The sequence below is a fragment of the Stigmatopora argus genome, chromosome 5 (genome assembly GCF_051989625.1).
Source record: "Stigmatopora argus isolate UIUO_Sarg chromosome 5, RoL_Sarg_1.0, whole genome shotgun sequence".
Classification (NCBI taxonomy): Eukaryota; Metazoa; Chordata; class Actinopteri; order Syngnathiformes; family Syngnathidae; genus Stigmatopora; species Stigmatopora argus.
Window position 1 is genome coordinate 630,001 of NC_135391.1, and position 22,500 is coordinate 652,500.

At 44.9% G+C, this 22,500-nt stretch overlaps 1 protein-coding gene across 1 annotated transcript; it reads right to left on the minus strand.

Annotated features, from left to right (window-relative positions):
• Window positions 1-5,310: 5,310 nt before the first annotated feature.
• Window positions 5,311-10,247, minus strand: stc1 (stanniocalcin 1). The gene is made up of 4 exons (XM_077599977.1): window positions 9,761-10,247; window positions 8,173-8,315; window positions 6,710-6,921; window positions 5,311-5,635 (listed from the first exon to the last, which is right to left on the minus strand). Exons 1-4 carry the CDS (start codon window positions 10,155-10,157, stop codon window positions 5,311-5,313), a joined length of 1,077 nt encoding a protein of 358 aa, XP_077456103.1. The 5' UTR covers window positions 10,158-10,247.
• Between the last annotated feature and the right edge of the window lie 12,253 nt (window positions 10,248-22,500).

Consider the following 22,500-nt stretch of genomic DNA (forward strand, 5'->3'; position numbering starts at 1 on the left):
CAGAATGGGCATAGATGCAAGTGGGTATATTTTAAAGTGCAAGTCATTTACACGAGGTCAACCATGCGTTCGTTACGTAGCATCTGGATCGGGAATTTCACTTCTATCCTCGATAGAGTGGCCTATTTTCAATAGTAAAATAACTGTCACCTATATATAGATATACCTATATCTATATGATATAGACATGGGATTACAAAATAAACTTTACAAGTCACTGAAGCATTTCTTATATATTTTTTCTGGCTTTTTTTGCTCGAGCACAACAACAATCAATCACGATCAATCGATTTCAAGTCTTGAGAGGAAAGAGTACCACCACGTGTCGGGAGAAACACGTTTTGCGCGGCTAACGGCTAACGGCTAGCCCGTGACATGTTTTTTTTTTTTTTTTTTTTTTTTGGGTCCCTCCCCCATGCAAAAGTAACCTGGACGTGGCCTCCTGCGAGCAGACATTCAGTAAACAGTTACATTCTCCGAAAACCACCGTTACATTGGACTCGGTTGAGGAAAACAGTCAAAATGCCCGAAAAGTGACGACGCACGGGAATGTCCACGGGGGACGGTCGGCCGAGGGGTGTCGGTCGGTCGGTCGGGTGGGCGGCGGCGTCCTAACATTTGTGGCCACAACACAAATGCACACGGTTACCACACAACCCCCTTTGGCCACAACGCCAACGCACGTAGCCGCAACGCAAGTGCAAAAAGCCACAGCGCGAACGCAAACGAACGACTTGGATGTCGACTAAATTCCACGTAAATAGACAATTTTCTACGCTAGCCGTCCAATAGTTGATTGCAATCTGCAATTAGAAAAATAAGAAGAAGAGCTCTCGGCCTGCTGTCATTGCGCTACGTGTCCTGACTATTTGCACTCGTGTTGCGGCTATCTGCGTTTGCGTTGTGGCCGATTGGGCTTGGTCTTGTAAGTCATTGCATTTGCTTTTTTTTGTATTTGAATTCGTGTTGTCGTGATTTCGGTTCGTGTCCTGATTACTTGCGACTATTTTATCCGTGTTTTGGGCAAATGGGCTTTGTGTTCGTGGCTATTTGCATTGTGGGCAGTTGGGGTTGCTGTTGTAACTATTTGCATTTGCGTTTTTGCTATTTGAATTTGTGTTGTTGGCAATTCCAGTTGGTGTGTGGACTACTTGTGGGTATTTTTTTATCTGTATTGTGGGTAATTCGGGTTCCTGTTGTGGCTATTTGCGTTGTGGTCAATTGGGGTTGCTGTTGTAACTATTTGCATTTGCGTTTTAGCTACTCAAATTTGTGTTGTAACTATTTGCATTTGCATTTTTTGCTATTTGAATTTGTGTTGTTGGCAATTCCAGTTGGTGTGTCGACTACTTGCCGCTATTTTTTGATCCGTAGTGTGGGCAATTCAGGTTCCTGTTAAGGCTATTTGCGTTGTGGTCAATTGGGGTTGTTGTTACAACTATTTGCATTTGCGTTTTAGCTATTCCAATTTGTGTTGTAATTATTTGCATATGTGTTTTAGCTATTTTAATTTGTATTGTCGTCAATTGAGGTTTTCTGTCGTGTCTGTTTGCCGAGGGTTGGTGTTGTGACAATTTCCAATCGTGTTGCGGCCATTTGCAGACGTGTTGTGGGCACATGAGGTTGGTGTTGTGGCTATTTGCAAAGAGATATTTGCAACTTTTGCAAAAAATCCTTCCAATTTGCATTTGTCTTTTATTTTTTTGAGTTTTTGGCCAATGCCGTGGGCCCGGCCGGCACTTCTCGGCCGCCGTGCATGGGAAGTCGTGACGTGACGACAGACGACGGGATGCGCGGGTGTCGCCGATAAGTGGCCAGCAGCTGTTTGGGTTTGGGGATTAACCCGTGACGGACAACACACACACACACTCTCACACACACATACGCGCGAATCGTATGTATGCGAACGTTTCAATGCCCTTTGTAGTGGTCGAGATGGGATGGAAAGGTCATGAAAAAAGTGCATATTGAAGATAAAATGGGATAGCGTGGGACCACAATAGCTCATGCTAGATGCTAAACAATCAGCGAAGGGCGCTTTTTTTTTTCAGCGTGTCGACAAAAAAAGCTTGGCTTTTGTGTGGGAGATCATTGCATAGTTTGGAATTCTCAACCGGGTGAAAAGTCAAGTCAAAAAATAAGATGCGCTAATGTTTGTGCTGCGATCTGCGAGCTATCGTTTTGTCAATCATTTTCTTGAACGGGATTACGCTCCTTTGGACTCCAAAAAAAGTGCGCCGTCTACTTCTTTTCCCAATTCTGATGTCCAATTCATTTAAACTGGCTGTTCAAACTCCCACAATGCAACTCTGCAACATCACAATCCCACCGGTCAATACAATCTGTTCCATTTCACCTATAGAGTTAAAAAAACCAAGCAATATTGACGTTTTTGACAATTTTCTTCTTGAAATATTTCAGACATTTTGAATGAAAATGATTATAACCCTAAGACGGCATTTGCGATTGCCCTGACACACCCTCATCTTTCCTTTCCTCATTCTTATGGGTGCTATGAAATACCATAGCAAGTCCTTTAAATGACAGCAAACCCTATTTTGGACCAAAAATCCACATAACCGCCCCCAAAAGACAAATAAAGCTTAATAATAAAAGGATTCAGTCTTCCCTTCATAACTGCTTTTGCCCCGCCTACAAAATAATCTTTTAACCCAGGGGTGGGGAACCTTTTTGAAAGAGAGAGCCATAAACAATTCCTATTTTCAAATGTTATTCCTTCAGAGCCATACTCACAATTTAAAAGTCAAAATACATGAAAATGTGCACATTTTTTAGTCATTTTACCACTTTTAAAGTACAAAAAGTCTCCAAATTCTTTTGACAACATTGTTACACTGTTGCTAATCAATGAATATCAATGAGTTCAATGAGTATCAATGAGAGAATAGATGTAGAAGACTCATGAAAAAAAAATCAATGCAACAGTGCCGCCGTGTCGTTCCTATTGGTGCGTTCGGGACTCGGCTCTCTCACCACCGCTTTCCATATTTTAGCTCAGAGCCATATGCACCCATCAAAAGAGCCACATGTGGCTCCCGAGCCATAGGTTCCCTACCCCTGTTCTAACAGGATATGATGTCACACCCAGAATGAGCCGTGAATGCAAATTGCCGTCTGCTAGCATGCTATCCATTCTTATTTTTATTCCATTCTGCCATTCTGTCAACACGCGCTAGCTAGCTAGCGCGGCACCGGAAAGCTAAAAACAGTGATCGATTGTGGTTGTGATGTCACACCCAGAATGAGCCGCGAATGCAAATTGCCGTCTGCTAGCATGCTATCCATTCTGCCATTCCGTCAACACGCGCTAGCTAGCGCGGCACCGGAAAGCTAAAAACAGTGATCGATTGTGGTTTTGATGTCACACCCAGAATGAGCCACAAATGCAAATTGCCGTCTGCTAGCATGCTATTCATTCTTATTTTTATTCCATTCTGCCATTCCGTCAACACGCGCTAGCTAGCGCGGCCCCGGAAAGCTAAAAACAGTGATCGATTGTGGTTGCGATGTCACACCCAGAATGAGCTGCGAATGCAAATTGCCGTCTGCTAGCATGCTATCCATTCTGCCATTCCGTCAACACGCGCTAGCTAGCGCGGCACCGGAAAGCTAAAAACAGTGATCGATTGTGGTTGTGATGTCACAACCAGAATTGCGGGCGTGGCCTAACGCATTGTTTCGGATGGAAAAACTACGACACGCTCCCTAAAAAAACAGCCATATGCGTTTTCTACATTTCAAATGACAGGATTTCTGACATGTTTGCTATTTCATAGCATCTGGAAAATGACAAACACGTCAAGCCACGCCTTCAAAGTGCATCGTAGCGAACGCAACGCAACGCAAAGTGATGTGATGACATCGTGATGACATCACATGACTGATTTGTTCCCCTGTGACCAGCACAGTCTTGACACGGGTCCCATTCAGTCTTTGTTTTTTGTATTTTTTTGGCGTTTATAGACCAAACTGCTTATGATCAATGTACAGTACGTGCTTTAAGATAAGACATTTGAAATAATAAGAGTAGGAAAATAAATATACTGTCGTTCCAAGAAGGCTTTTTTTTTTTTAAACGTCTCAACAGTCGTGCGCATCGGAATGATAAGACGGACACATTTGGCCTAACGACCTTCATGACCATGAACAAAAACGATACACTACTGATACACACGGCTACATTTGTCATCGGAAAACAAACTTTGCTATTTTGGCATGTTGTGAAAAGCGTTCAGGGTGGTTTTGTCTTGTTTTGTTGTTGGGGAGTTATTGTTTTTTTTGGGAGGGGGGGTCAGTTTAAGGCAGGGGTGTCAAACTGTGGGCCGGACATGTTTGTTTTGGGCCAAAAAGTTGACTTGATAAGTCGAATTGCCAGGGACTTTTTACGACCGTATTTTCTGGACTATAAGGGGGCAATTCTGGTTCCTGCTGTGGCTATTTGCCTTGTGGTCAATTGGGGTTGCTGTTGTAACTATTTGCATTTGCGTTTTAGCTACTCAAATTTGTGTTGTAACTATTTGCATTAGCGTTTTTTGCTATTTGAATTTGTGTTGTTAGCAATTCCAGTTGGTGTGTTGACTACTTGCCACTATTTTTTTTTAATCCGTATTGTGGGCAATTCAGGTTCCTGTTAAGGCTATTTGCGTTGTGGTCAATTGGGGTTGTTGTTGTTACAACTATTTGCATTTGCGTTTTAGCTATTCCAATTTGTGTTGTAACTATTTACAATCGCATTTCCTGGTTTACTTGGGGCAATTTTGCCATTAATTTATGTCTGTTTTTTGTTGAATGCCCATTGAATTTTTTATGTTGTTTTTCAGGCTATACTCAGCCCCAAAATGAATAGGTTAAAATGAATATGTCACATTAACAGGCGCTTACTTGCTCTGCGGTTCACTATTTTGACGTACTTTAACGTACAATGTTGTGTAACTTATTGTCCAATGTGACTTGTGTATATACTTTTGATCTACTTTTGATTGACTCCCCTTTCATTGCGCATTCTTTGGCTAGTACGATTGGTCTGAAAAATACAGTACTTTTTTTTGTAATGCTTGGCATGATGACGTATTTGGAGATGGCAGGGATGAAGATCCAAAATGGCCGCGGAATGGGAAGTCACGAACGGAGAACGGGGTGTTCTCTCAAGCGATATACGACGTCGCGCCAATCAGATCGGGGCGCCCCGGCCTTCCCCGGAGGTGCCGATTTGTTTGCGGCGGAACGGGTGTCTGGGAAGGGGGGGGGTCTGGGGGGGGGCGGGGGTTGCGTACTCGCAGTGCAAACAAGTTAGGAGCCATCGCCGGCCGAGCGCTTTTTACCAAAATGGCCGGCAGCGTCTCTATTTCGCAGATTGGGTTGGATCTTGAGCACGTGAGCCCCCACCGACCAGCGCCAACCGCCACGGGCCCCCCCGGCTCCGGTCGGGGAGGCGGCCACGGCGGCGACGGCGGCGGCCGAGCCGGCCGTGGCCACGGCGGCGCAGGGCTTGTTCTGCAGGAGTTGGACCAGCATGGTCATCTCCGGGCCCATCCGAGACACCACGCTGGCCCTGACGCGTTCCACCGTGTCCTCGTCGCAGTCCATCAGGCTCCGCAGAAGCCTCCCGTAAAACCTGAGGTGGCACAAAAAGGGAATGAGCGCCGCCGATGAGCGCCGCCATTTTCCATTTCCCCGGCCGGCCGCGTGGAGCAGATGGTAAACCCCAACGTGCAAGTGAGCCATCTGCTCCGCCACGTAAATCCAGGTCAAAGGGGCATCCGGTGTGCACGCCGTATTTATTTTTTGCCGCGGTTTATGCTACTTTTTGCGTCGAGGGGCGCCAAGTAGGGCACGTACGTGGGTCCAATAAGCGGTCGTGGCCGTTGATATATGTAACTGTTTTCAGCAAAAAAAGGTCAAAGTTATGGCAAAATGTTCCAATTGATTGTGCGCTAATAAATAAAAGTGTTGAAAAGAAAATACAATAATCCCTCGATTATGGAATCTTCACTTATCGCGAATGTACTACTTCCCGCTATTAATTATTTAAAAAAATAATATATATATATATAAAGTTTGTTTTCAGCAAAAAAAGGTCAAAGTTATGGCAAAATGTTCCAATTGATTGTGCGCTAATAAATAAGAGTGTTGAAAACAAAATACAGTAATCCCTCGATTATGGCATCTTCACTTATCGCGAACGTACTACTTCCTGCTATTTATTATTTAAAAAAAATATATATATAAAGTTCATAAAAATGTGAAAATCCACGCTGAAACTTGTATGCGGAAGCCACTCTTGACGCGTGTGTTTTGGGTGGAAATAAACCATACGGAGGCTGCACTACCACTCCAGTCCACTAGTGGGCATCACAGCACATCTGCCTAAAGAACTGCAATGTGCTGAAAGTTGAGCACGCTGACCAAATTTAAAAGAATCCAAAGTGAAAACGCTAAGTTTAAATGCCCAAACAAAATTAGTAGAATTGTTGCATAGTTCTAACTTGAAAACAAATGTTTTTTGCCTTTGACTATAAGGTGCTTACTAGTATACATGGTATACCCTTGAACTTTAAACTTTTAAAAATCAGAGAGCAAAAAAAGCGTATCTAATGGACGTTGACTGTTTTGGGACGGATTTTTTTTAGCGGTCAATCTATCGACACCTTCTACCGCTGCCATAAATAATGATGGACAGGTCACTGACCTATTGGGGAAGTGGCTGGGCAGCTGGGCCACCTCTCCGATAGCGTCGGGATTGGTCCGGGCCACGGTGCAGATATCCAGCTTGCTGTAGCACTCCTCCTGGACTTCGAATATCATTCTTTGGAATGTGGAGCAGCGACGGATGGTGGGGAACATCTTGGTGGTGATGCCGTTGGCAATGCACTTAAGGCTCTCTTTCACAAATGCTTTTCCCTGAAGAACAACCACAAACAAACAAACAATCTCCCGTCGAGTTCCTCAAGAGTTTTTTTTTTTTCACGCGACGGCCCGTCGCTAGGCGGATTTTTGGATTCGGCAGGTGAACGTACCGTATTCATTCGAGTATAACGCGCTAAATTTGCAAAAACTGAAGGAAAGTTCGGATGCGTGTTATACGCAAAAACTGTCCTCCTGTCTTTGTCCGCCAGATGGGGTGCAAGACGTCAAAATAAATTTTGTTTAGTGTTTTATATGCTTATATTTTCTCTATTTTGAAATAAATTACCGTATCGGTCACATTGTCTTGCGTTATGGCGTCATGGCGTTATGGAGTCATGGTGTTATGGCATCATGGTGTTATGGCGTTATGGCGTCATGGCATCATGGCGTTATGGCATCATGGCTTCATGGCATCGTTATGGCGTCATGGCATCATTATGGTGTCATGGCGTCATGGCATTATGGCGTCATGGCATCGTTATGCCGTCAGGGCGTCATGGCGTTTTGGTGTTATGGCGTCATGACGTTATGGTGTCATGGCATTATGGCGTCATGGCGCTATGGTGTCATGGTGTTATGGCGTCATGGTGTTATGGCATCATGGCGTCATGGCATCGTTATGGCGTCATAGCTTCATAGCATCGTTATGGCGTCATGGCCTTATAGCGTCATGGCGTCATGGCATTATGGCATCATGGCATCATGGCATCGTTAAGGCGTCATGGCATTATGGCGTTATGGCATTATGGCGTCATGGCATCATGGCATTATGGTGTCATGGCAGTATGGTGTCATGGCGTTATGGCGTTATGACGTCATGGCGTTATGGCGTTATGACGTCATGGCGTTATGGCGTCATGGCGTCATGGCGTTATGGCATTATGGCGTTTTAGCGTCATGACGTCATGGCGTTATGGTGTCATGGCATTATGGCGTCATGGCGTTATGGCGTCATGGCGTTATGGCGTCATGGCGTTATGGGTCATGGCATTATGGCGTTATGGCGTCATGACATCATGGCGTTATGGCATCATGGCATTATGGCGTTATGGTGTTATGGCGTTTGGTCTTTGTCACCTTGCAGTTCCGTGCGGCTTATATGCGAGTGAATACGGTACGTTGGGTAGGACAAAAAAAGCCAAATCGTTCCTTCCGCTGGCAAAGCGCGATTTCCAATAAGAGCCGGTCGCCACGCCGCGGTGGACCTTGTCGTCGGAAACGGACGGATGGCGAGCGTGCGCGTACCTGAGTGTCAAATTTAGCAGCACTGTACAGGAAGGACTTGCAGATGTCATGCATGCCATCTGTGTCGCACGTGGAGTTTTCCAGGCAGGCGAAGGCCCCGCAGCCAACTTGGAGGGCGCCGTTGAGACAGCGGGCCACATCTGCTGCGGGCACACACAGCGTGACCGTGACCACCGCCATCCGGCCACTCCGCCGCTACCGTACGCTCGCCGGAAAAAAAAAAAAAAAAGCGCCCCTTCGTTTCCGTCTTAGGCTGCGGATCGGACACCTGGCGGCCGCCGGTGCTTTTTTTTTTGGGCGCCGCTCGGCTTTTCGCTTGGCGGGGATCGAGATTTTTGGACCGCCGGCGGCGGTGGCGGCGCCAGAAAATACCGAAAACTTTCCTGAGAATTGTTGGCGTGCCTGTCCGCACAAATGGAGTGTTTCGCCCACTCGCGGCGGCGGCCTCTGTCTTCAATTATTTTTGCCCCAACTGGTAATTGCGTATCTACATTTTAGGACTTTGACCACTTCAATATTCCTGACTAGAGAGCGGGCACACGCCACAGTCCGGGCAAATTTGGATCATGGCGTAATTTTAATAAGTACTGGCGGAGGCGCTGCGGACTAATTTGGAACCTAATTTGACTTTGGGATGTCAAAGAATGTCAAGTTGTAAGAGTTTTGGTTTCTAATTTAGATGACATGGTGCTGTCATGGCGACAAAAAATGTCTGCCTGGCAGTTCTGAGGTTCTCGTCGTGTCGGAACTCTCAAAATGGATCTCCAAGGCTTTGGTCTTGTCTCAAGTGCCCAAAATCTGGGTTTTGGGCAGACTTGGACAAGATCAAGATGTCAACTTTGTGATTTTTAAGAAGAAGAAACAACAAATATATCCAGTATTTGTGGAAGTAGCATTCTAGCGCCTTGCTGCAACATTAACAAATGACCTTTGAGGACATTTTGGAGCTCAAGACAATGTTCTGGGTTTGAATCTCTCCTTCCTGTGCGTACTTTCTATGTTATACCCATTCACTGGTTTTCTTCCGCTAGCAAGACAGCTACAAATATGAAAAAAAATGCTTATTTGCCTATACGTCCCTTGCAATTGACTGGTGAGGAGTCATTTTCAAATACAAAATGGCCCTTTTTGACACTATTGTTCACCACTCTAAAGTTTCATTTTTTTTCCAATTTTATTTTTATACATCGCTGTCCCTGATTTAATGCTCCCGCGGACCAGGTATGGCCCACCGGCCACGATTTGCCCACCCCTTCCACCAATTAGTGCACATTCATCCTCAACGTGCACGTTTCTATGATTTTCAGCGCACAGTATCTTAGTGGTAGCGGCAGGTATGACAAAAAACGATCGATTTTAGCCGGCAACAGATGATCGATCAATCGATGGATGGATCGATCATCTGTTGCCGGCAAAAAAAAAAAAAAGCCCTAAAAATCCAATGCACAAGGCTCCCACCGCAAAACGGATGCACAGGCCAAAAAACAAATCATATCATCATGAGGAGAGATGAAATGCACGCACGCACGCACGCACAATCTCGCGCAAAAAAAGCGGCAGATGCGCTTTGCATGCGTGTGCTACTTACTGGGGCTGTTGGCCGAGAAGCGTGCTCTCCTGGACGGGGAGGACTCATTGTGATCCGGCTCGTATGCGGACGCGGACGCGGACGCCGACGCCGACGCGGACGCGGACGCGGACGCGGAGAGCAGCGCCAGGAGGGGGAAAAAAAGTCCGGTCCTCGGAGGCATCGTCTTCTTCCCCGCCGCGGATGGCACGCGAGTGACGGCGAAGAGACGGACGGCCGACCGCGTCCGCTTTCGGCAACAAACGGACCAAAAAATACAAAAGAAAGAAAGAAAAGAAGAAAACGGAAGATGAGGGGAGCCGGGAACCCGGTGCCGGGATCCGGGATCCGGGAGCCGGGAGCCGGGTGGGGATGGAAGGGGGGTCGGGGAGGGATGCCGGCTTCTTCTCTCTCGCATAAGACAAGACCGCGGTTAGTCCTCGCCGCTCTCTCTCTCACTCTCTCTCTCCCCCAATCTCTCTCTCTCTTTCTCTCGCTCTCTCTTTCTCTCTCTCTCTCTCTTTTTCTCTCTCTCTCTTTCTATCCTCGCCTCGCCGCGCCGGCGCCGCCGATGCTCGTTCGGAGCTTTCAGACCTGCTGGGGTTTATATAGGAGCGCCGAGCGCCACGGGATGGACGCCTGCGCCAATCGCGAGGCTGCCTGCCTCCCTGCCTTCGAGGACTGGCTCGCTACTAATTGGGGGGAAAAAAAAGAAAAAGAAAAAAAGCCATTATTCGGAGCGGTCGTGCGCCGAGAAATGATGGACTACTATTATATTCACCTTTTGATGGCGAGAGTAGTCAGTCATTGTCCAATGTGCTGTACACGATCCAAACAGGGAAAGGAAGGAATGGAGTCAATTGGGAGGGTGTTGGAGTCGAGTTTTTTTTTTTTTTTAAATGGGGAAATTGAGTTTTGAACTCACCGAGCGGCTACCATCGACGGAAATAGACGTCCAATTTGGAGTCTTCACGCTCCCCGCCATGTCCCATGAAAAATAAAATGGCCGTCCCTTCTTGTCAATTGGCTTCTGGGGAAGTATGAACTTCCTTTGATTGACGTTCGCAAGCCAGGCAGCCATTTTTTTTAAATTGATGTCGTTTACCCTCAGGGACCCACATCTCAATTTGACACCCGCCCCCGGTTGACCTTGTTTCTTGGAATTAAGGACTGCAGAAGTTGACATAAAGTGCACAATTTACCCTTCGCGGGCCTTACAAATGGTGTGGGGGGCCCAATTTGGCCCCCGGGCCCCAGATTTCACACCCGTAGCCTGGAATCGCTCCATATTCCTGGCAATGAGGATTGCGGAAATTTCCCCCGCAGATGGTTTACCTTCGCGGGCCGCTTACAATGACACGGGGGGCCGCGTCTGGCCCCCGCACCACAGTTTTCTTTTCGGCTGGCCTCATTTTTGGCATTTCAATCTAGACCCCAAAAATTAATTTGCACATTTTTTGGCATTTAAGACTGGACAAACATTTTATTTGAATTTCATTTTAGCAAAAAAACATGAAGTCAACGCGGACGATTTTTATTGGTGGGCCCCGCGTTTAGCCGACGCCTCCTCACCGGCCAATCGGACGGAACCGAGGTCCAAGACGTATCCATCGCTCCGTCGAGGAAGATCATCCATCATCCCGTTTGAAGATCATCCCAAAACGTCCGTCTGCACGTCTTCATCTTTTGTCATCTTCTCGGCTCCGCCTCCGCCACGTCATTGACAAGCACTTGGCGTCTTTTCTCCACGGGAGAATCTCCACGCAAATGTGAAGAAAAAAAATAAACGGGAAAAAAAATCCAAATGATTTATAGTCGACACTCGTAATCCATCACCGTCGCCGTCTTTGTCATCCGAGGACACGGGTTGCGTCCACGTACTCCGGGATGACCTTTTACAAAACCATTTCAAAAGCGTAAAGTCAAGAAATGGGTACACGGTCGATTTCTTCGCCGGTCTTTTGGTCGCCGATCTTTTGGTCGCCCGGAAGGTTATTGATAATTACCATTTAAATGGTTGCTCAAATTCCCTAAATACAAAGTGCGAATGACTATTTAGTCATACTTAATGCCCTAGTAATTATTAGGCTAAAGAAAAGCTCCACATTTCCCGGACTTTGATTGTTTTTTGTTGGAGAATTTGCTAAGACCCTGATGGACGTGGCTTCTTAAAGGGACAGTGCATGTACATACAAACTCTTCTACACTCACACGTTGGCTCAGTGAAACTGCTCATGGCCATTGTTAGCTTTTATTGATGCGTAGACCGTCTTGTTTTACCTTGTTTTGGCGCCAGTCTTTTGGTCGTCGCTCTTTTGGTCGCCCGTTGTCGCGGTCCGGGCGACCAAAAGACGGCGACCAAAAACCGCGACCAAAAGACCGGCGACCAATCGACCGGCGCCCAATCGACCGGCGCCCAATCGACCGGCGCCCAATCGACCGGCGACCAATCGACCGGCGACCAATCGACCGGCGACCAATCGACCGCACATGCAAGAAATGTGCCGCAGATCATTTGCGTATTAAATCTTGGAGTAACTTTACGCTTTCATCTGCCGTTTTGCCAGTGAAGATTGTCCAATTTCGAATGCACAGCTTTGTATGCTCCTTCATTCATTCATTTTCCATCCATCTTATCCTCACAGGGGTGCTGGAGCCTATCCCGGCAGACGACGGGCAGCGGACCGCTAGTTTTTTGGCTCAAAAAGTGAACCTAGTGGACGTCAAGGGCACTAAAAGATGAGCATCTGCGGCCAGTTGAAGTGAATTTGACATCTATCGTTGGCAATGGTAAGCATTGAGTTCATTTTGCGTGATTTCCTTGTCAATGTCGGGTACTTGTAGGTCGCTTCTTGTACATTTTGGGTCATTTGAGGGGATTTCTGGGTACGCTAGTCGCTTTTTGCTGATTTTTGGTTGCTTTTAGCTGATTTTTGGGCATTTCCTGGTGACTTTCCGTTGCTTTTGCGACATTTTAAGGTTCCCGATGAACTCATTGGCTGCCATTGAAGGCGCGTTTTGACGGGAGAGGGCAAATGAACCAATTGAAATTGAGCAAACTGCCATCGTGCACGCACTCCTTCACTCAACTCACCAATTTATGGTTTCACGGCAAAAAAAATAGCGCTTGATTGTTTATGTACATTGTACAGGATGAAAATGCCAGTCAGGAACAACAACGTCGCTATTTCGGACGTGTGGATGTCATGTCTTGTTGGGGTTTTGGTGGTCGGGTGTGTTTTCTTGAGCTTCCTGACCGCATGATTGGGAGATGAGTTTCACCTGCTGTGTCTTTTCTGGATCTCAAATCAAATCCCTCCCTTGTGTGAGTGAGTTAATGAACCAGGTGTTTGTGATTGTCATCAACCGTCATCCTGTCCGTGTGTATTCAAACCTCGTGTTTGGGTGCGTCAGTATGGAAGTATTTCTGTCTGTGTTTATGTCGCTTTAGCCTGGGTGTGCGTCTTTAAAGGCCTTCCCTATTGAGTTGCTTTCCAGGTAAAAAACAAATTTCCCAGTTTTTAAGGTTATTTTGTCGTTATTTTTGACCTTTAGACCAGGGGTCGGGAACCTTTTTGACGAAGAGAGCCGCAAACAATTCATATTTTCCAACGTTATTCCTTGTGAGCCATACTACGAATTTAAAAGTCAAAATACATACGTGTAAACGAGTGCCTTTTCATTTTTTTTAGTAATTTTACCACTTTTAAAGTGAAAAAAAAGAATAATTTTTAAAAAGATTCTTATGCAGTTGCTAATCAATGAGAGGATGCATTCCAGAAGAGTCTACTGCAAAAAAATGAAGATTAAAGCAGTTCTAGATGTAATATCTCAGTTCTGTCACCAGCGATTTCCATATTTTAGCTCACAGGTTAGCAAAGAGCCAGATGCACCCATCAAAAGAGCCACATGTGGCTCCTGAGCCATAGGTTCCCTACCCCTGCTTTAGAACAGGGGTCGGGAACCTTTTTGACAAATAGAGCCACAAACAATTCATATTTTCCAATGTTATTCCCTGTGAGCCATACTATGAATTTAAAAGTCAAAATACATACGTGTAAACGAGTGGCTTTTCATTTTTTTTTTTGTAATTTCACCACTTCCAGGTTCCCGACCCCTGCTTTAGAACTTTAAATTGTGCACCGGCACGTCCCTTTCGCACAACAATGGACAAGCGGGATGAGAAATATTCTACTGGAATCCAGAAAAAAGTGAAACCGGAGGGAACTTTGTTTGCGTATCTGACTTTGGAGCAAAGCCAGAGAAGAAGAAGAAGAGCGAGCGCCCTCGGGGAACGCCGTCCGACGAACGCCTTCGTCCGGGAGAGAAGGGGAAATTGATGGGAAGGGATTCACCTTGGTTTGACTGGCCCGGAGAAGTTCACGCAGCGATCGACTCGGCAAAGCGGAGGCCACGTGGGCGTGTCGCTGGGATTTGCGTGGAGGTTCCGCGGGTCGACTCCTATCAAGATCAAGCGGAAAGGATAGCCAGGAATTTGCATCTGAGAAGGTCCACCTCAAAGATGAAGCTGGGGTAAGTCGCTTTTCATATTAGAGGGAAAAATATGAAGACTACGGGACAGGCCTGGGAGTATTGTTGGGTTTTATCATGTTGTTTTTAATTTGAGATGATTTTTCAAGCTACTTTGACGGGGAGAGTGGGAATCGGAGTCTGTTTAGATCTGGGCTGTCCAACTCAATTTGCTTGGCGGACCACTTTGTTTTGGGACGGAAAAGTTAGCTTACTTGCCGAATGTTGATTGGCCACTCTCAGTCAGAAGGGATTGGACGCCTAGCGCCGTCCATGGCACTGAAAGATGAGGACCTAAGACCCGTTTAAGTCAATTGGACATCTATGGTTGGCAATATGAGTTGGTTTTGGGTCATTTTGGGGTATTTACTGGTCACTTTTGGTCAATTTTGGATCATTTCCAATAGTTTTTGATGGACGTCTCTGATTTTGGGCCACTACCGGCCCACGGGTCACCCCTTTCACACCCCTGCTTTAGACTCCCCGTAGATAACCGTATTTTTCATAACGATGCTAACTTTATTAGCATTTTTGTGTGTTAGCATGACGCTATTCCACTTTTTAGAACATTCCGTAAATCATTTTGTTGTAAAGCCGCTGTGAAATATGCGATAATTTGACCTCGGTTCGATTCCTGTTGCTAAAACTTGGACGAAAAAGACATTTTATATTGCGAAAATAGCGGACCATCATATCTTTGTCAATATGAGTTGGTTTTGTGCCATTTTCTTGTCATTTTGGGGTATTTACTGGTCACTTTTGGTCAATTTTGGATCTTTTTCAAATGTTTTTGATGGACGTCTCTGGTTTGTTTGTCTGTCACTGCTGATTTTGGGCCACTTCCGGCCCACGGGTTACACCTTTGATACCCCTGCTTTAGACTACCCATAGATAACCATATTTGTGTACAAAAAAAATCCTTTTCATAACGTAGATAACTGTATTTTCATAACGACGCTAATTCTATTAGCGTTGTTGTGTTAGCATGACGCTATTCCACTTTTTAGAACATTCCGTAACTCATTTTGTTGTAAAGCCGTTGTGAAATATGCGATAATTTGACCTCGGTTCGATTCCTGTTGCTAAAACTTGGACGAAAAAGACATTTTATATTGCGAAAATAGCGGACCGGGTTTTAAATTTGAACATTTTCAGCAGGTGGTGTGCCTTGAGATGTTTTTTTTCTGCAAGAAAAAGTGTGGCTCAGCACAAAATGAGTTGGGAAACACCGGGACAGTATATAAATTTTTTAGTTAATAACATTTCACCACCCCTGTAAATGAGTGTGACCTTGTCTTTTAGTCTGGGTTCTTTTCCCGGGCTGGACTCTGCTCTCATAGTACATAAAAAATGTCCCCCGTGACTATTTTGTCCGGAATGAGTACGTGACGTACGACGAACGCGTGGAAACGTGTTCACGAGCGAAGCGGGCTTTGGCCGGGAACCGTCAGGCAAAGGAATGGATGCAAGTCGTACACAAAAGGTCACTGGAGATATTGTGTGCTTTACATTTTGCATAGTGATCTTTAGTCGGTGGAGGTCAACTTTTACATACGGCGGGCGTGTCACGCCACATTTGATTGTGACCCGGATTGTGAGCGATGAACTCATCGTCTTTCCGTACATTTTTGAATGGGAGGCCATTTTCTAGTCCGGGGCGAGAGAACCAAGGGATGGGGAGCCGCATGTGGCTCTTTTGATGGCTGCATTGAATTGAATTGAGTTCAATTGGATGCTTTTATTGTCATGTTTGGCTCGGGAGTCATATGCGGCTCTTTTGGATGGGTGCGCATGGCTTGGGAGCCACATGTGGCTTTTTTATGGGTTCATGTGGCTCGATTGACAGGTGCATATGGCTCGGGAACCAGATGTGGCTCTTTCGATGGGTGCATTAATTTGAAAGCTTTTATTGACATTATTGGCTCGGGAGCCACATGTGGCTCTTTTGATAGGTGCATATGGCTCGGGAGTCAGATGTGGCTCTTTTGATGGCTGCATTGAATTGAATTCAATTGGATGATTTTATTGTCATTTTTGGCTCGGGAGTCACATGCGTCTATTTTGGATGGGTGCGCATGGCTCGGGAGCCACCTGTGGCTCGATTGATAGGTGCATAGGGCTCGGGAGCCAGATGTGGCTCGTTCGATGGGTGCATTAATTTGAAAGCTTTTATTGACATTATTGGCTCGGGAGCCACATGTGGCTCTTTTGATAGGTGCATATGGCTCGGGAGTCAGATGTGGCTCTTTCCATGGGTGCATTGAATTGAATGCTTTTATTGTCATTATTGGCTCGGGAGCCACATGTGGCTCTTTCAATGGGTGTGTTTGGCTTGGGAGCCACATGTGGCTTTTTCGATGGGTGCATTGAATTAAATTTAATTTAATGTTTTTATTGTCATTATTGGCTTGGGAGCCACATGTGGCTTTTTTGATGGCTGAATTTAATTCATTTGAATACTTTTATTGTCATTTTATATATATATATATACATATTCATCATGAGATTGTCGATCCTCTTTGGTTAGCAACAGCGTAACAATCTTGTCAAAAGAATTTTAAGACTTTTTCTACTTTAAAAGTGGTATTTTTACAATTCTGAGTAGCGCTCTCAAGGCAAAACATTTGAAAATGTTTTGTAAAAGGTCGCCGACCGACCCCTGCCCTATTCCCAACGAATGGGACAGTCGGTAGCACTAAAAAGTGATCACGCGCGCTTTTATTGGCGTGATATATCGCGCCAGGCGCCCAAGTCAAATGGTATTTTCTCACTGATTGGTGTCATAAAGTTAGCCTATTATTTATTTACAATGTCCACATTGTTGTTTTTAGCCCGTTTTTGAACGCGCCACTAATTGAAGCCGCCCAAACGATGCCGGCTGTTCTTATTCGTGGTGGAAAATCCCATTTTTACGAGAGTGCACCTGCAATCTGGAATAAGCGCGCCGCCGTTCAACCTGAACCGCACGTGTTGTGCTTTTAAGTCGCCTCTAAAATGTCGCAGATTTATTTTACTTTGGATTTGATCTCGGCATCCAAAATGAGCTTTGATAGGTTCGTAAAATAAAAACGCAAAGGAAAAACAGGATAATGAGGGTTTTCCAACGAATCAATTTAGTTGTAAGCGAACCTGCGACTGTTGCTAGGCGGGAATGGACGAATTTACCTAACAAAAACAAAACAAAACAAATTATCCTGGTATTTGTGGAAATAATGGCGATTTATGGGGAAGGACTGGCAGTTTTGTAACAAAGAGTTTAATCAATTCTGCCTGGCGACAAACGCGTAAATTTTGTTGTTGAATCATGTATGTTTATTCATTTATTATTGTCTTTAACATGAGGCGCATTTTAATACCCGTCATTAACATTGACCGGCGTCCAATCTGTTTGAAGTGGGAGAACTGGCAAGGATGAACATGTGTATCAATTTAATTGAATTATTTACTGTATATATATTTTCTTTTTAATCACTTATGCCCTTTTTTAAATTGGGTTTTTGTAAATTCTCGTCCATTTAGTACTATTTATTGTCCCCCCAAAACGAACCATTACTTATATTTTTTTCATTTTTTGTTTATATTTTTAATTGCCCATGACAAAATACACGTGGCAACACTAATACTCGATGGCAATGTCAAATGGGGTCCGCAAAATATGTTTTTAATCATTTACGGCCTTTTTGAAATGTGTTTTGTAAATTCTCGTTCATTTAGCACGACTTATTTACCCCCCAAAATGAACCGACACTTCAATTTTTTTATTTTTAGTTCATATTTTTGATTGCCCCTGACAAAATTCATGCGCCAACACTACTAATACTACTTTACGATGTCAAATGCGGTCCGCGATTGGCCCCCGGAATGCAGGTTGAAGACCTTTGATCGATATGGGTCGGAAAAAATGGCAAAAGTTCTACTCAGAAATGCCTTTTCATACACACTCTTGTAAATAAAACATTGTCACAAACATAATCTGATACATAAAAGTGTCCAATCAATTTGGATATTCTAACCAGGGGTAGGGAACCTATGGCTCGGGAGCCACATGTGGCTCTTTGGATGGGTGCATCTGGCTCTTTGCTAACCTGTAAGCTAAAATATGGAAATCGCTGGTGACCGAACTGAGATATTACATCTAGAACTGCTTTAATCTTCATTTTTTTCCGCAGTAGACTCTTCTGGAATGCATCCTCTCAATGATTAGCAACAGTATAAGAATCTTTGAAAAATATTCAGTTTTTTTCCACTTTTAAAGTGGTGAACTTACTAAAAAAAAATTGAAAAGGCACTCGTTTACACGTATGTATTTTGACTTTTAAATTCGTAGTATGGCTCACAAGGAATAACATTGGAAAATATGAATTGTTTGTGGCTCTCTTCGTCAAAAAGGTTCCCGACCCCTGCTCTGTAGTGTTCAATATGTTTTTTTTTTTGTCTTTAAAGTAAGCGCCGTTGGGCAGATGTCCAAATGTTAAAAAGTGTTGGCATTCCTGGATGTGCATCCGCCATGACACAGAACAATGGCTACGTTTATTAGCAATATTCGGGTCAAGGTTGGGTTTAGTTTTCTTTTTGACGTAATCCAATAATATTCCGCATTGTGTGTGTGTGTGTGTGTGTGTGTGTGTTTCATTGAATTTTCCAGCGGAGCTTCTTCTCGCTCCGTTTATTTCTGCGTTAGCACGCGGCGGCTAGCCCCGCGTTACCTTGGTCCGGCCATCTGGTTCGAGTTCAGACCCATCTGGTTGCATCTCCAGAGCAGGCATCTCAGGAATACGTGTTGGAGGGGCGCCCACATCCGTTCACACGAGCATTTCTCCGTGGCTTTTCTTTCGGTGTCCCGGAGACGTAACTTTTGCCGGATCATTTCAGGTCAACCACCAATCGCTAAAGCCTCCTTTTTTCAAATAGCATACCTGTCAACCTCTGCCGATAACTGCCCTTATAAATGATTATGATTCCCCTTACAAACCCCCCAAAAAACCTTACAAACACCGTACGACGAGTCGTACGGTGTTTGTAAGGTTTTTGGGGGCTTTGTAAGGGATTGAATCATAATCATTTATAAGGGCAGTTATCGGCAGAGGTTGACAGGTATGAAATAGGATTTCTTTTTTTTTATGATCAGGTGGCCCAGCCGGGGGGCTTAGCACGCCGGCCTCACGGTTCAATAGTCCTGGGTTCGATCCCGGGTGGAGTTTGCATGTTGGCTTGCGTGGGTTTTCTCTGGGGGTTCCGTTTTCCTCCCACATCCCCAAAACATGCTAGATAGGCTAATTATATGCTAAGTTGTCCCTAGCTGTGAGTGACTGTCCTTTGTCTCCTCGTGCCCTGCCATTGGCTGGCCACCAATTCAGGGTGTCCCTCCCCCTATCATGTCAGCTGGGATAGGCTCCAGCACCCCCGTTGAATCTTGTGAGGAGAAAATGAATGAATGAATGGAAGTTTATGGTCATAAATTATGATATTTTAAATGACGACGAAAAATATAATTGCTCTTTTTTTTCGTTAAGCGAAATAAAAACTACAATTAAAAGGAAAAAGCTTTTTTTTTTAAAACGGTGTCGCGTATTCACAAAAGTAATTTAAAAAGTATGATATCCGTACACTACCAAGGTCAGTTTGGATATTTTAGAAAAAAATTGTCCCCCGCAAATACCCCGAAAAGCAATAAAATCTCAACTGAAATTCATCATTTCAAGACAAAAATAGCCAGTCAGGTCAGCCCAGCATTTAAAAAAATAACAAAGTCAAATGAGTTTTAATGATTTTGTTCTACCCGTTGAGGTTGTCGCAATTCAATGGGTTGTAGTCATTGCAAATTCCAGCGCGGAGAGACGGCTTTTATGTGGAAAATGCCAGGCGTGGATGTCTCTCCGGCAACACCCGGCCGGTGCCCACTGACTTTGTTGGAGGTGAATATTTTCCATTAAGAAATTCATGAGCTTGTAAACAGCTCGGCTCCCGCCAAGCGCCCTTCCATTCGCCGTCTTTCTGCAAATAGGACGGACGGACGGACGGACGGATGGATGCCTGCATTTTTCTTTTCGCTGACGTTCCCTTCTCTCGCCGTGCTCGGGTTGTCGCCGACGTGACCCGCCCGCCGCGCCGCCAATCTCGGCCCGCGTGGGCCTTTTTTAAATCGCCGTCGATCCATTTTACGACCATTTGATGGCAGTTTCCAGCGTCTTTACCCTAAACCGCCGCCAAACGTATCGTGTTTGATGAAGGAATTTTGAGTCGTGGATTATTGACCCCTTGCTGATGTGTCTAATAAATAGGAAGAACATTTTATTTGAAATGTGCTCTATTGAAGGCTCAGAGTTGAAAGCATTGTGATTGGCTCTCACTTTTTGAGCGCTTTGGGCTTTGAAGGGTTAATATTGTATTGAATTTTTCATTTTAAAAATTAATTCAGTTTAATTCATTCAAAATAAAGGGGAAGATGGGTTAAAATTAAAAAAAATATTTGTAATTTAAAAGCGAAAACTGAATACTTGACATAACTGACACATCTTTTTAAATTCCAAAACAATGAATATCCCAATGCATGATACGTATATTAACTTTTTTTAAATGTTAAAAAATTGTAAAAGTGTAAATCTCAAACATGCATCCCAGTAGCCCACAACATTGTATATTGTGGCCAATAGCTTGACATTTTCATAAATTGTACATGTGAGCCTGTGCTATGTTATTTAGCTAATATGCTAACCTGCTAGCTACTACCCTAGCTCAGGCTAATGACGCTTTCCAGAGACATTTGTCCCAAAAAAAATGAGCCAAAATGAATCAGCAAAAGTCACTTCTTGATTTCTCTTCTCTCTGGGCCTGTGTGGGTTTTCTCCGGGTATTCTGCTTTCCTTCTATATCCCAAAAACCCACATGCTAGGCTAACTGTACGCAAAATTGCGTCTAACCTGGAGCAAATTGGTTATTCATCTTAATGTGCCCTGCAATTGGCTGGCAAGCAACTCGGCCCCTCCTACCGCCCACAGTTGGTCGGGATAGGCTCCAGCACCCCTGCAATCTTTGTGTGAGGACCATCTGTACAGAAAAGGAAGGAATTTAGCACTTTTTGTCCCTCTTCTGTAAATATTCCCTGAATTCTGTAGCGCTCAAACGCTATTAGCTTTTTATTTTAGCCAGAAATGTGACCTCGGGCCGCGCCAAATTGCACCATTTTATCGCCGTCGGCGGCGGCAAATCACTTCCACGCCGTCCCGCGCCGATGTTTGCGTTTAGCGAGCACAGGTGCCCGTTCACGCCGTAGATGACTCAGCGCCGAGTGGCTTTTTTTTACGCCGGGCGTTTGTCACGTTTTTAAAGGGGCCACGCGCCAGTTTATCCCAGTTGAAGCCCCCCCGCGTTTTCGAACCGTCTCTCCCTTGGTCGGTTCCTTCGCCATGGCGAGGCGGTCCCATGGCGGTGGACGCGGGCGGCGCGGTCATTAGCCGTCCCGCTGAATACTTGTCCGCTTTATTTTCTTTCGGTTTGAAAAGCTGTAATTGGGTGCAAAAGTCTGGCAATGATTGCGTTTTCTTTTTTTTCTTGGCCGCTGCGTATGGTGCCTGCCAGAGGTTGTTCAAGTTAACCTTCCTGGAAAGCGGGGCCTGTTCTTGTGAAGACCAGGCCCGCTGCGATTGGTCGTACGCCGTCGTGTGCACTTCATTTCAGCGCTCTGGAAAGGATTAAGATCCAAATTAAAGATGGGTGTTGAAAACGCTCCGTGGTAGTAAATGCCAGGAGGGCGGGCGGGCGGCAGACTTTAACTTTTGGAGAAATCTATTCCGTCACTTTAAAGAGTTGACAGACTTTATGAAAAGACAGAAATGACATGCAACATTTGCTGTACAATCCGAGACGTCTCACTATATTGTACAACACAGTTTCTTCTATTTTTTGACGGACAAAGCTCAGCTGTATATTGATATATTAACAAAATGACCCGTCAAAATGGTCCATTCTACCCACATATTTATGAAGAAATATATCGAGGATTCTTAGCGCATATTTTGTTGAATGTTGCATGACCACAAATGTACAATGTTCGAATTTATTTGTATTGCGTTGCGTTTTTATGCGCGTGCAGAATGTGAGTAAACTGCTTTCAAATACGAATTGAAGCAGAATTGCGGCACACGTTTGTAGTGTCCAAGATCAAGGTATCACTTGTAGAGTGGCGCTCACAGTTTGTTTATGTTAAGCAAGGCTGTCGGTTCCATACAAAA